The sequence below is a fragment of the Monodon monoceros genome, unplaced genomic scaffold, assembly GCF_005190385.1.
Source record: "Monodon monoceros isolate NGI ecotype Baffin Bay Population unplaced genomic scaffold, NGI_Narwhal_1 Super_Scaffold_22, whole genome shotgun sequence".
Classification (NCBI taxonomy): Eukaryota; Metazoa; Chordata; class Mammalia; order Artiodactyla; family Monodontidae; genus Monodon; species Monodon monoceros.
Genome location: NW_021703779.1, coordinates 39,674,011 through 39,688,857, shown reverse-complemented (window position 1 = coordinate 39,688,857; position 14,847 = coordinate 39,674,011). Strand labels below are relative to the sequence as shown.

Here is a 14,847-nt window from a genome sequence, read left to right as displayed (position 1 = left end):
ACACACACACACACACACACACACACACACACACACACACACACACAAAATCTAGTGAAAACTGTCAGAAGCAACCTTACCAGAAGTCTGGACAATAAGTCAAAGATTTACAGCAACCAAGCAACTGACAAAAAGAAAAAGTGACTTAAACACAGTAGGAGATCTTTATGTAACCTACCTTATCTCTACCTCCACCACCGGTGTGGCAGTGGACTTAAAAGAGTAGTTTGTATTGCTAGTGTGAGTGTCCCTGGTTCTGGAGGGAGCAGACTAATCTTGTTCCCAAAGAACTGTGTTCTTCTGTTTTGTCTATGCTGCAGTTTCTCCAAAAGACTGACAGAAGGGACTTCTCTATGTTTCACCTACCTCAGTACTCTATCAGGGCAAAGCATTTCAATGGAGGAGGAGCCCCCCAAAAACACTGTAAGACTAAAGAACAAGCTGATACCACCAAGGACAAAAACAAAACAAACAAAATAACCAGTTGGGGCAAACAATAGACATGCCAAAGGCTTGGAAGGAAAAGCTGGGGAGTGAAATTTTAGGGGAATAAAGGCTTTGAAAAGTCCCTGTGTACACTGTAGAATTTAGAAGCCAAACGCATACGCAGGGCAAGAGGTATGCTCAGAAAAAAACCTAAGAAGACCATAAACTAACCTCTCGCTGACCTTTGGGCTCAGTGCAAGCAAGGAAGTAAAAGCTAAAGTAGAGTTGTAAGCAGCATGGCTAAGTATAGAAGGAGTGACTCAAAATGGAGGCAATCGGGACTTCCCTGGTGGTCCAGTGGGTAAGACTCTGCACTCCCAATGCAGGGTCCCCGGGTTTGATCCCTGGTCCAGGAACTAGATCCCACATGCATATACTGCAACTAAGAGTTCGCATGCCGCAACTAAGAAGCCCATGTGCCACAACTATGAAGCCGCATGCCACGACTAAAAGATCTCGAGTGCCGCGATGAAGACCTGGCGCAGCCAAAGTAAAATAAATAAATAAATAAATAACATGGAGGCAATCTGCAAAGGCCTAGAGAATTCTTTTTTCTTTTTCCCACTCTGCTTTCCTTTTTTGGCCACCAGGCATTTAAAGAAATCCCTGTCATATCACAGCTGAGATAATTAATAGAAAGGAGACTTCAGTGCCCACACACGACAAGGAATACAGTCTTTGCAAAAATAGTGTGAATACTATATATAAAATAGATAACTAACAAGGATAACTAGTAACTACTGTATAACTCTACTCAATACTCTGTAATGGCCTATATGAGAAAACAATCTAAAAAAGAGCAGATATACGTATATGTATAACAGAAAAAAAAATAGTGTGGAAAGTCACTAAACAAAGAGATGACTGTAGCCCACAGCAAGCAACAACAACAAATCTTACAGAGGAGAATCTGATTTCTGTAACTGCTGCATCATAATATTCAAAATGTCAAAACACTAGCAGAGCACTATGCTAAAGGTACAAAGACTTCAGAGACTGCATGACTACATCCTACAGAGAATATACTCAAATACTTGAAGTCAGTTTTCAACAAAAAATCATGAGGCATGTAAAGAAACAAGAAAGTATTGTTCCGTCACCAAAAGAAAAGGAAAAAAAAAGAAAGAAAGAAATTAACAAAAGCTATTCCTGAAAAGGCACAGACACTGGACTTACTAGGCAAACACTTTATATCAACTATCTTAAAATATGTGTAAAGAGCTAAAGAAAACCATGTAAAAGAACAAAAGGAGGGACTTCCCTGGTGGTGCAGTGGTTAAGAATCCACCTGCCAATGCAGGGGACACGTGTTTGAGACCTGGTCCGGGAAGATCCCACATGCTGCGGAGCAACTAAGCCCGTGCATCACAACTACTGAAGCCCGCGCACCTAGAGCCCGTGCTCTGCAGCAAGAGAAGCCACCGCAATGAGAAGCCTGCGCGCTGCAACAAAGAGTAGCCCCCACTCACCACAACGAGAGAAAGCCCGCACAAAGCAACGGAGACCCAACGCAGCCAAAAAAATAAATTGAAAAAAAAGAAAAGAACAAAAGGAAACAAGGAGAATGATATCTCAACAAACAGATTATCAATGAAGAGACAGAAATCATAATAAGGAAGGAAATAAATGAAGCTGGAAAATATAATAAATGAAATGAATTCACTAGTGGGCTTCTCAACAGCTGATGTGAACAGGCTAAAGAAAGAATCAGCAAACTTATAGATAGGTCAAATGACACTATACATTCTGGGGAGAAGAAAGCAAACAATGAAAAAAAATTCACAGACCCTAAGAGACCTGTGCGACACCATCAAATATGTTAACATATGCACTGTGGGAGTCCCAGAGGAAGAAGAGAAAAGGGCAATAAGAATATTTGAAAAAATGATGGTCAAAAACTTCCCAAATTTGACAAACGACATGAATCTACATATCCAAGAAGCTCAAGGAACTCTAGGAAAGATAAACTCAAAAAGATCCACACTAAGACACATTAATAATCAAGCTGTAGAAACGCAAAGAAAATCTAGAAAGAAGGAAAAGAGAAGTGACTGTCATATACATGGATCATCAATAAAATAGCTGGTTTCATATCAGAAACCATGGAGGCCAGAAAGCAATGGCTTAACACATTTAAATTGCTGAAAGGAAAAAAAAAAATTAACCAAGGATCTGGCAAAACTATTCTTCAAAAATAAAAGAGAATCTAGTCAATCTGCTCTATAAGAAATGCTAGAGTTTTTCAGGTTGAAATGAAAGAATATAAGACAGTAACTCAAAGCCCTATGAAGAGATAAAGGACCACAGTAAAGATAACTACGTAAGCTGAAGACTCACATTCCAATTTTGAAACTTACCTCAAAGGTAGAGTAATCAAACCTGTGTGGTATTGACATTAAGACAGAGATATAAATCAGTGGAAAAACATCAAGATTCCAGAAATAAACCCATACATCTATGGTCAACTGATTTTCAACAAGGGTATCAAGATCATTTAACAGAGGAAAAACTAGTCTTTCCAACAAATGGTGCTGGGACAACAGGATAGCTATATGTAAAAGAATATGGTTGGACCCTTAGCTCATACCATACCCAAAAATCTAACTCAAAATGGATCAAAGATCTAAATGTAAGAGCTAGAACTATAAAAATCTAAGAAGAAAACATAGAGGCAAATCTTTACAACTCTGGATTTGGCAATGGTTTCTTAGATACAACACCGAAAGCATAAGCAACCAAAGGAAAAATAAATTGAACTTCATCAAAGTTTAAAACTTTAGTGCATCAAAGGACACAATCAAGAGAGTGAAATGATAACCTACAAAATGGGAGCAAGTACTGCAAATCATGTATCTGATAAAGAATTAATATCCAGAATATATAAAGAACTCTTGCAACTCAACAACAAAAGGACAAACAACTCAATTAAAAAATGAAGAAAGAACTTGACAGTCATTTCCCCCAGAGTAGATATACAAATGGACAACAAGCACATGAAAATCAAAACCATAATGAAAAAACATGTCATATCCGCTAGGTCAGCCATAATAAGAAAAAAATGGAAAATAATCAATGCAGGTGAGGATGTGGAAAAATTGGAACCTTTGCACACTGCTGTCAGGAATGTAAAATGTTGCAGCTGCTGTAGAAAGCAGTTTGGAAGTCCTCAAAAAGTTAAATATAGAATTGCTATATGACCCAGCAATTCTAATTCTAGGTATATAACCAAAAGAAGTGGAAACAGGTATTCAAACAAAATCTTGTACATGAATGTTTATAGAAACACTGTAGTCACAACAGCTAAAAAGTGGAAGCATCCCAAATGCTCCTCAAGTGAGGAATGGATAAAAAATGTTCTATATCCATATGATGGAATATTATTCGGCCATAAAAAGAAATGAACCATTGATACAATATGGACGAACCTCAAAAACATGCTAAGTGAAAGAAGCCAGACACAAAAGGCAACATATTGTATGATTCCATTCATATGAAACATCCAGAACAGGTAACTCTATACAGCCAGAAAGCAGACTAGGGGTTGCGAGGGGCTGAGGGGAAGGGGGGAAATGGGATGACTACTTAATGGGTATGGGGTTTCCTTTTGGGCTGATGAAAATGTCTTGGAACTACACAGAGGTGATGGCTACACAGCACAGTGAATGTACTAAATGTGACTGAACTGCACACTTCAAAGGGGTTACTTTTGTTATGTGACTTTTACCTCAATAAAGAAAACTGTAGTTGCTCTTGCCATACCCTGTCTGTGCACACCACACCCTGACTCTTCTATATATCACAGTATGATGTGAAGACAGTACTCTTAATACTTACAACTGTCTCTTACCACAGGTAAATGGCTGGAATTGTCCATGGCATGGACTCCAAATAAAATTTACCTCTAATTAAAACTAGGGATGTTGGGACCCCATCATCTTATTAAAAACCTTTCAGGATACAGCCTGAGAGCATCTCTAGTTTAGAACATAGACTGATCATAAAGTCCATTAAAGCAGGTAACATACCTATCTAGGTAACTCCAGGAAGGAAGTGTTTGCCCCATGAAAAAGTATTCAAAATAATTTTTAAAAACTGAATGGAACTAATTAACATTTCTTCTAATACCAAGTTGTCTAATACAGTAACCGACCTGAAATATGGTAATGTGAACTGAGATGTGCAGCAACTGCAAAGTACATACTGGATTTCAAAGACTATAAAAAAGGGGGGAAGTCTCAATAATTTTTATACTGATTACATGTTAAAATGATAATATTTAGATACATCTGGGTTAAAATTAATTTCACCTATTTCTTTTTACATTAATGTTACTATAAAATTTTAAGTCATATATGTGACTTGCATTATATTTCTATTGGACAGCACTACCCTAAGGGAATTCTTTAGAGAATTCTTTAACGTTCCATAGGACACTTCTGAAAAACTAATACCCTGTATATAAACCAACCAAAAAAAACCCCAACAGTCTAGACACAAGTAACAAAGTGATCTATCAAGTTTGCTTTCCCCTTGCTCTGTAATGAAAAACGGCATTCTTTGATGTGGGGATAATACTATTTGCATAAAATAATTGAAATTGATGAGAGAAAATTTCGGTTGAGATGAATCTTAATAGAACCAGTCCAATACTACATGCATAAGAAAAATGAACTCTAGAGAGTTCAAATAACTTGCTTAGCATTTACATTGGAATCTAAATGACAGAGCAGGGAGTAGATAGGTCTTCTGCCATTTATTCCAAAACTGTTTCCACTTTATCCAATTATGGATAAAATATCACAAAATTAGGCTTCCAATGGCCTGAGGACAAAAACTACAGCCTAATCCTGGCTGTACATTAGAATCCTCTGGAGAACTTTTTTTTTTTTTTTTTTTTAAATATGGATGCCTGGGGCTTCCCTGGTGGCGCAGTGGTTGAGAGTCCACCTGCTGATGCTGGGGACATGGGTTCATGCCCCGATCCGGGAAGATCCCACATGCCGCGGAGCGGCTGGCCCTGTGAGCCATGGCCGCTGAGCCTGCGTGCCGCAACGGGAGAGGCCACGGCAGTGAGAGGCCCATGTACCGCAAAAATAAATAAATAAATAAATAAAATATGGATGCCTGGATCCCAATCTCCAGATATTAGTCAACTATATATATATTTTAAAACTTTACCAGAAGATTCTAATGAGCAGCCAGAACCGGGAACCACTGATCTACGTTACCCAGACGCAAGCATAGACCTATTCTGAAACAATTTTTAAGCTACAATTAAATAAGCAGGTAATAAAGAAGGAAGCGATCTGTCTTCAAACCATGGCTACTTCAAGTAGCAAACAAGCACATGACGGTGATATGCTGCCTGTAGGCATTGGTACAAGTGAACTCGTTATTACCAACACCCATCCTAATTGTTAAATATTTTGAACATCACCCTGTGAAATTTCATGTCAATTAAAGGGAGCACAAAAAAGATGATACATTAGTATCGGACAGAATTTTAAGTCTAAAACCAATGTAACTTCATTTTACAAATGCAGAGAAAAAATAAAAGACCCAGAGAAGAAATGTGACTTGCCAAAGTGACAAGTCTAGTTAGTGGTAAAGTCTGGACTAGATACTATGGTGAGTCTAGTAATGTCTCCACATCAAGTGTCGCTGTAAACTGTACATTGTAACCCAATAAGACGATTGCAACCTACACCATCTTTTTTAAATGAAATAGAATGGAATAGATTAGAAAATGTATTGTTCTATGAAAATGTTTTTGTATACATACATGTGCACTAGGTCATAATATAAAATATATTTCTTATTGTGATTGTGGTAAAAATAAGTTTAGAAAAAACCGTCACACTGCAGTAGATGGGATCAAAAATAGTCTTTAAGTCACAGGGACTTGTTTTCCCAGGAGTGCTCCAATGACCGTGTTTCCAGATTACACTGCTATTGTTTCAGGGATATTACATTTCAAAAAAGATACTACCAAGTGGAAAAATCTTAATAATCTAAGCTCAGTTAAAGAGCCAAATCTTGTAATAGAAATAAGCCTTTCAGTTTCATTCATTATACATGGAAAGAATCCAGTTCTCTTTTGCATGTTTCACATTTTGATCAATTTGTGTGTCAATATGTTAGTTCATAAAAATTACCTGGTGTTCTACTTCCTGGAACTCTCATGTATAGCTGAACTGTGTTCATACCCAGTATGGTATGACCAACGTGGCTTAGAAGATTTCCTGCTGATACGACACGCACAAAAGCAGGAAGTTTAGTCAGCTCATGTAGCTGCAACTTCCACCTGCAATAAAGTATCATATCAGATCAAGAGTGAAACCCTGCTATAAATATTTGTAGAAGTTAACCATTTCTTCAAAAATCTTGTGTTCCAATCAGAAAAATAATCAAATCTATAAATATTTTACTTTTGCATAGGAAACCCTGGAATGCTTAAACTTTTTAATTTTGCAAAGAAAACTTCCTAACAAAAAGAAGCGTAAAAATTATTAATAAAAGAAAAAAACTGACTTCCCTATTTTTATAATTGTTGTATAATTCTATTTTATAAATATAATTTTATGGTTGTATAACTACATATAGAAAGGTCTTGATGAAAATTTGTACAAGAGTTTTAAGTCAAAGAAAATAATCACAAAGCCTAGCAAAAATAATTTGGCTAAAGCCTGTATATCAACTTAGAAAAATGACAAGGAACAAAACAGAAGAGAAAGTTGTAGAAAATTCTCAGTCTTGCTAATAGGAAACCTCTTTGCATCAGTTCACAGAAACACTACTATGAAGACTTACTTTTTGTCATCAGACAGGTCAATGTTGGTCCCAAACTTTATGGTTTTAAAGGGTCCTTTCCTTCTCCTCCCAGAACTTAAAAAGAGAGATATTATTAGAAACATGCCTTTTAAACAGAAATACTAAGTGGACATTACAAATGACTTACTTATCTGAAGACGTAGATTCATTATCTGAGTGGTCTTTATGGTGACTTCTTTTCTCATTTTCTTCCTATAGATTAAGCAAAAAGCAATCCAGTTTAATATGTATTCTACAACCAGATATCCTTTCCATCATACAGTTGAAAAGTTTACATATAGATCAGTGGTGTTATCTACAGACCTCTTTCACATGAAAATTTCTTCAAAGACCACATTAAATAGAAAGCCAAGAAAAGTCAAAGCTCACTGGCATGGTATCCAACCTCCTCCATCGGCCACAAAGTTATCCTGAGTTCTTCCTTATTAATATTCTTCCATAAGGGGAAAAACTAGAGATTCTCATTCTTGGCCCATTTTCAAGAGAGGAAATTTAAGGAAAGCTGAGAGGCCTAAGAAGTGTCAATCTTGATTATAAATTTCCTAAACTAACAGAGGTGTGTGCGTGTGTATGTAGCTATATATGTATGGAATACATAGGGAAGGGGGGAGGGTAAGATGTTCTCTATTCTTTATTACAGACAAATGGAAGAAGTTCTTCCTGGGTTAAATCTTTTCTTTCCCCCACAATGAATTATACATGAATGATAAACATTTACGACATTATTAAGTAAATTAAGTGTTGGATAAATATAGGTGCTTTTCAATGAAAATATTACTATTATTTATGATTTCTGTGTCACAGACATGGTATCTCTTAATACTGTCCTACGATTTCTGAGTTAACTATATTTAGTGACATTTTGGCCTCCCTCCTTCTAAATGTATATGTTTTTTAAACATTTGTCAAATTTTCCACACATAATGGTCCATACCTCCAAGGCACATATAAGAAATCACTGTTTCTTTGATTATGGATCCCTTTCCAGTTAAGTACCGTGCCTCTCATCTTCTTCTTCCAAATACTCCTTTGATGATCTCTGAATCCTGCTTACTATCTATTCTTTTCTGACCGTAATACTACCACGGAGTTGAAGTATCTCAAAAGTCTGAACCAGAGAGACTTATATGGACAACAAATTCACTGCAACTCGTGAAAGTTGCAGGATAGTTTTTATTAAATGAATTTCTCTATAATATGGGGAGTGGTAGTAAGAAAGGAACACAAATATATGATTAGCAGGTACAAATGTTGCCTTGATTGAAAATGTGAACTTGAAAATTTTAAATAGAGGTAAGCAAATCTAATGAACTACAAATTAAAGACTTGCAGGCGCATATTAAATTTCAGCTGTGGGATATGTACAGAACAACTTAGTACAGATAAGTGTTTGAGTAATACATTTAATAAACTCACTTTTATGGATGTTTTATGTTCACTTCATAGGAGAATTCAAAGTTCTCACTTCATTGCTGAAGGATTTTAATAATGCCTCATTGCTGAAAGTCCTATGAGTCTTTTAGTAATAATCCTGATTATTTTTCAAAGTTTTATTCTTTTATTTTCTGTATATTTTGAAATAATTTTTGCCTCTCCTGGAGTTCTCTCTTTCAAACCGAGATGGGTAATGCTTCCTGGGGGAGTTATATATCAGATAATACTAACCTGGTAGAGTTTAACGGGAAGGAATAAGACAAGGGACTCTGCAAGCATAAAGCAAACTTAAGATTTAGTTTATCATCTAATATCAGTGGTTCCCAATCAGGGATAATTTTGCCCTACAGGGCACATTTGGCATGTCTGGACACATTTTTGATTGTCATAACTGGGATAGGGGTTAAGGGGTGTGCTATGGGACATCTAGAAGGTAGAGGCCAGGGATGCTACTAAATACTCTACAATACACAGGACAGCTCCCCACAACAAAGAATTACCCAACCCAAAATGTGAATAACGCCAAGGTTAAGAAACCCTTCTCTAAACAGAAATATCCCAGAAATGAGGGAGACATCTCACTAGAAAGTAACAATATTTATCAACCCATAGGTTTGCTTAGACTTAGTAGTAAGAGCAAACCGGATAGCACTTATAAAGTATGTTATAATAATAAACTATTTTATATAACATAAAATGAGATGTTTACAAAAGTAAAGCGCCCTTTCAAAGTAAACTATAAAATAATAAAACAAATGATCTCCAAAATAAAATCATCTTCAGGAAATAAATACTTACTCTCAATGATTCCTGGAAAGAGGAGGCCTGGTACTGTGCATATTTAGCAATTGTAGTATGAGATCGATTACTTTCACAGTGCCAGATTTTCTTCGTTCCAGTGGGATCCCAGTTTTCATCTGCTGGCTGCAACAACTGTGTCCTCACTTCCACCATGTGTTCATTGTTAGCTTCTACCAAAGTTTTGGTAGAGAAAAGTCCCAGGTCTTCATAAATAAATAAATGTAGTTAATAAATAAAAATTATATTTGGAATAATATTTTTTAACGTCTTTACTGGAGTATAATTGCTTTACAGTGTTACTTTCTGCTGTATAACAAAGTGAATCAGCTATATGCATATATATCCCCATATCCCCTTCCTCTTGCGTCTTCCTCCCACCCTCATATATACACTACCAAATGTAAAATAGAGAGCTAGTGGAATAATATTTTTAAAGTGTGTTTTTTTTTTAAAGAAAAAAAAAGGAAAATGTTTCATGGTGCTCTATCCAATCCCCCTAAAAACTAACCAGGAACTCTGCACACCCTGAGCTTTGTGCCAGATTTGCACAACCATACGCTGAAGCCCTGGACCTAATCCTCATGCCATCAACAGAAGGAGAATAATCAAGGGGCCAGGGGCTAAAGATTCACTTGTTTATTCAATCTCTGCAGGTGACAGGAACCACTTAGGGGGCTACAGTACTTATTAGTAATATCAAATTTTACCTATATTTTATCTTAAAAATTTCTTCTATTAGTCAACCTAAATCATAATTGTAATTATATAACTGGATGAAAATAAAAGCTAAATTAAAACAACAAAAGTTAATTTAACCATTATCATCGTATCTTCAAGTTATGGATTAAAGAAGTAATAAGTACTCTTTCTCTCTCTCACACTCATATTAAAATGAAAATGCAAAAAACTACAAAAGAATAGAAAAAAGTTTCTGCCAGTGCTTTAGAAGTTAATAGACAGTAAAGGAAATATATACACTTTTCCTTTTTCTTATTTAAAGCTTACCCAACTTAAGGGCTCCAGCAAGGCCACGTATTACTGTAACAGGGTTGTTTGGATTTGTACAAAATTGGTGTAATGGAGGAAAGAAAGCATCACGTTTATTTTCCAACTGTAAAATTAAAACGTATTGTTAGATCTCCATAAAGCAGACCTTTTAGAAAATATTACGCCAAATTTATATTCATTATTTACTGCAATTTAAATAAATAATACATCCTATGTGTCGTTATTCCTATTTTATGTTTTTTTTTTCTATTTTATGTTTTATAGCATTTTATCACGATGTCTTTTGATTCTAATTGTAATTAGTAACCACATACATTTCTCTTGTCCATTGTATCTTGAACAAAATACGTGGGAGAGATACAGAACAAAGTCCTATCACATGCTACAATGTGGATGAATCTTGAAGACACTTTAAGTGAAAATAAACCAGTTACAAAAATAAAAATTGTGTATAATTTCACTTATATGAGGTATCTAAAGTAGTCAAATTCATAGAAACAGAAAGTAAAGTGGTGGTTACCAGGGGCTGGGGAGACCAGGGTAGAGGGAGCTGTTTTTTAATGTGTATAGAATTTCAGTTTGCCAGATGAAAATGTTCTGGAGAGCTGTTTTGAAACAATTAGAATATACTTAACACTATGGAACTGTACACTTAAAAATGGTGAAGATGATACATTTTATGTTATGTGGTTTTTCTCTTATCACAAAAGAGAGGGAAAAAAATCAGCATTTAAAATAATATTACCAAAATGAAAGCAGGCTGAAGAAGACAACCCGTAAAAGATAAATAATAATTTTGCATTTTCCCCCCTCAGACCTCAGTATAAAAGTTTTATTACACGCGTATCCCAGTGCTTCCCTTACATACTAAAGGATTAATATGATAAACAGTTGGCTCCTGGAGGGTGAAAATAGGGTCAAATCTCCAAAAACACTCAATAGTTTAAAATTTCTTCATTTGGGGTAGAAGTGGGAAGATGGAAGGAAATGGGGTAGGAGGACCTATTTCAGAGAAACATAAATAAGAGTTGCTTTGATTGAACTCTTATCAACTTCCTATACCACATGTCTAATGTCCATTAAGTGAAAGTAATCCCCAGTTTTAAATAATCTATTAAGCTTTTTAATGACATATTTATTATCACGTTTTATGTTCTCGAACACTTTTTTTTGAAGGTAAATATCTGTTTTCTTGGTAGATGTATAAACAGAATAAATGTTAAGATCCTTACAACTAGTAGAATGCAGATTTAAAACACAGCTTACGCAAAAAGAAGTTACACTTTTAGGTAGTTTTTGCCTAAATCTGCTCAAAATTGGGTGCAGTAAAAAGTATTTCTCACTACTGTAATGTAATCGCAGTTAATAGCTGAGAAGGCAGCTATTAAATGCTATTACAAAATCTTTTTGAATATATCATTTTTTTCCCCGAAACATTCAAGCTGCTGCCAATAATTCTGAAGTTTCCTAAAGGGCATCCATATTGATTTAAAGCAAGATTTTATGAAAGACAGGTAGGTGCAAACACTGGTTTGATTTACTTCTAGTCAGTCAATTCAGACTCACATAAATACTAGGTGTAGGTGGATTCAACTTGTCCTTTGGCAAGGGAGGGTATGGTGAAGATGGTGGTCTTGGAGGCGGACATTTATCCAATAAAATGCTACTGTTAGATAAGCCATTTTTACCTAGATTCCTTAAAAAAAGAAGAAGGGAGAATAAATCAGCTGTACATCTATTTAGAAAACAGAAAAAAAAATCCTGAATTAAGTCCTAATTAAATTACTGGGTAGTTGCACAAATCCATGAGATTTGGATCCACCAGGAAGAAACTGAGAACAATTATTCATTTTAGTAATTACTTAGCTTGATTCCTATATCTCCCACTGAAGAAAAGTAATAGAAAAGATACTACAACACATGAATTATTGATGACATTTCCTTATTTCACTGGTAATTTTCCAATATATTTTATTTACCTGAAGAACAAACACAAACTCCAGTTTTCTCTCCACCAACTTCCACCATCAGATTCTTTCCATTAAATGTGAAAACAATAACTTGACCAAAAAAGGTCTAGGTAATAGTAAAAATAGAATATATCTCTCTTTCTATGTCTCATCTCAATAACTATAACTGGAATATCTTAGTGACAATTCTCAAACCTGAAAAGACCTTTTCCTTCCTTTCCTCAAATGTTGGAAAGAATTTTCCATGTAACTCCTTGGCAAAATTCAGCAAGACTCCAACCTACTAAATTTTATAGCTAATTATACCAATTTTTAAAATGAGGCATATAGTTGCTAACCATTAGCTGACACTCTATATAATTATTACTTACTAGTATTTGGTGTTTCTTTTTCTTTAATGAAGGTATCATGTTTGTTAAATTACAGATTATTAAAATATGGTAGAATTATTCCCAAACTGCAATTCTTTTAGTGTAAGAAAGAAAAAGAAAGATATTTCCAATTTCCTAATGTTTCTACCTAACTCAGAAAATCAGCAAGATATAATTTTGAGCTTTCAAATCATTCCAGGGTAACTAACCTACCTCACCCAATTATTACAAGTTCAAAACTAATCATTACATTAAACTATCAAATACTCTTAATATATTAAAATTTCAGATAAGAATTTGAAAACTGTAATTATGGTAGGGAGTTTAAAACTTAGTAATTTTATTTACTGAAGAAGGCACTAGCAAATCTGCATCATAAATAATAGAATAAAGGTTGAATCAAAATTAATTTTTCTTATTTTGCTGTTTTTCTAGCAGTGGAATTTTGTAGCTTTTGTAGCACTGGAAAAACCTTACAATCAGCCTGTTTTGGTTGGCTCTAATGAAAACTAAGGCTTGAAATTTCACTGTTACACACTTTTGAGATGTTACACTACAGCATCACGGGTGACCCTTTTTAAATTTTCTCAACTCGAGTAAAAACAAGAGTTCAAGACAAGTATCAAAGAATGAATTAAGTTTAAAATAACTTTTTTTAAAAAAAAGTACGTGAAAATAGTCATTAAAGTGAAATTTTAAGTTCAACTAACATTTAAGGTTAAAGGTTAAATAAATGAATATTCTACTCATTACCAGCTTTCAATATATCTCTCCACAAAGTAGGAGTGCCCTGTACATTTAAAGATAGACATGACATCTAACCTCTTAAATTTAGGTATAAAATTGGTATTAACTTATAAACTCCATGGCAGTAGAAAATACTTGGCTGGGACTAGTAAGGAAACAATTCAATTATCATTAAACCAATGCCAAGATAAAACATTCACTTACAATTTCCACATAAATAATTAAGTTTTCATGCTGAATTGTGTATCTACCACTCCTCAACTTTAGAATTTAAACAAAATATGACTCCAAATACATAAAATTTGTTTGCCAGAGCAGGAGATGGACGTACTGTATAGTACTAATTAATATTTTAAGGAATTGGACCAAGTATTTTAAGGATATGGACCGAGTATTAAAACTGTACCATAAAAGAGCATCTCATACTAGTTAAACATGACACAAAAATTTAAGCTTCTACAACATTCTGGACATTGAGAAATGAGGCTAGAAAATAGGGTTTGATTGATTAGCAGAATTCTGCTTCTGTCATTTCTACAATTCTGTAACAATTAAAAGAAAAAAAGCACATGGGAAAGTAAATAAAACAAAGAAAGCTGTAGCTGCCTTTATTTTAAAATAGAAAAAAAAAGTGAGGCATGACTAAGGGAGCTGAAATTGACTCAACCATTGAATGCTGCAATTACAATTTTTAAACAAAAAGGAAGCCAAAGTATTGTAACCGCCTTCTGACGTATAGCACTGACCACAAAGATGAACCCAACAAAAAGTCAGATTAAAAATAACGAACACTTTAAAGACTAACCACATATGTGAAAATAAGAGGGTAGTTGAGAATGCACTATGCAATCAAACTGTATCTAGCAGTTTCTTACTGTATTTCAAACATTGATTCCCTGTCTACTGAGGTCAAGTCTGGAACAAACAGGAACTTCCCTTAAGGAACTGATGTAGGTAGCTGTCTATATAGTGACTATAACCTTTTTCCACTGAAAATGCTAACGCAAAGACAGAGATGTGGATAACAGGAACAGACTTTATCTTCTGAACACGTAAATGCCCAACACTTTATAATACTTCAAGCCAAATAATGAAACTTTAATACAATAATCCAAAGTGGAGAAAGGCATTAAAGTTAAAGAAGCATGTGCTGGAAAGGATTTAGACAATATCCCATTTTAAATCCTTTTCTCCCATCT

General features: G+C 34.9%; 1 protein-coding gene across 7 annotated transcripts in view; it reads right to left on the bottom strand.

The window, feature by feature from the left end:
• The window catches only part of KDM6A (lysine demethylase 6A), a 207,430-nt gene that overhangs the window by 24,666 nt on the left and 167,917 nt on the right, over positions 1-14,847 (bottom strand). For all 7 annotated transcript variants that reach the window (XM_029241338.1, XM_029241341.1, XM_029241340.1 and 4 more), the window contains 6 exons: positions 12,127-12,256; positions 10,558-10,663; positions 9,550-9,755; positions 7,445-7,509; positions 7,297-7,371; positions 6,642-6,790 (listed from right to left, as the gene is read on the bottom strand). In XM_029241338.1, coding sequence (XP_029097171.1) covers positions 6,642-6,790; positions 7,297-7,371; positions 7,445-7,509; positions 9,550-9,755; positions 10,558-10,663; positions 12,127-12,256 — 731 coding nt within the window. The remainder of the gene's footprint in view (positions 1-6,641; positions 6,791-7,296; positions 7,372-7,444; positions 7,510-9,549; positions 9,756-10,557; positions 10,664-12,126; positions 12,257-14,847) is intronic.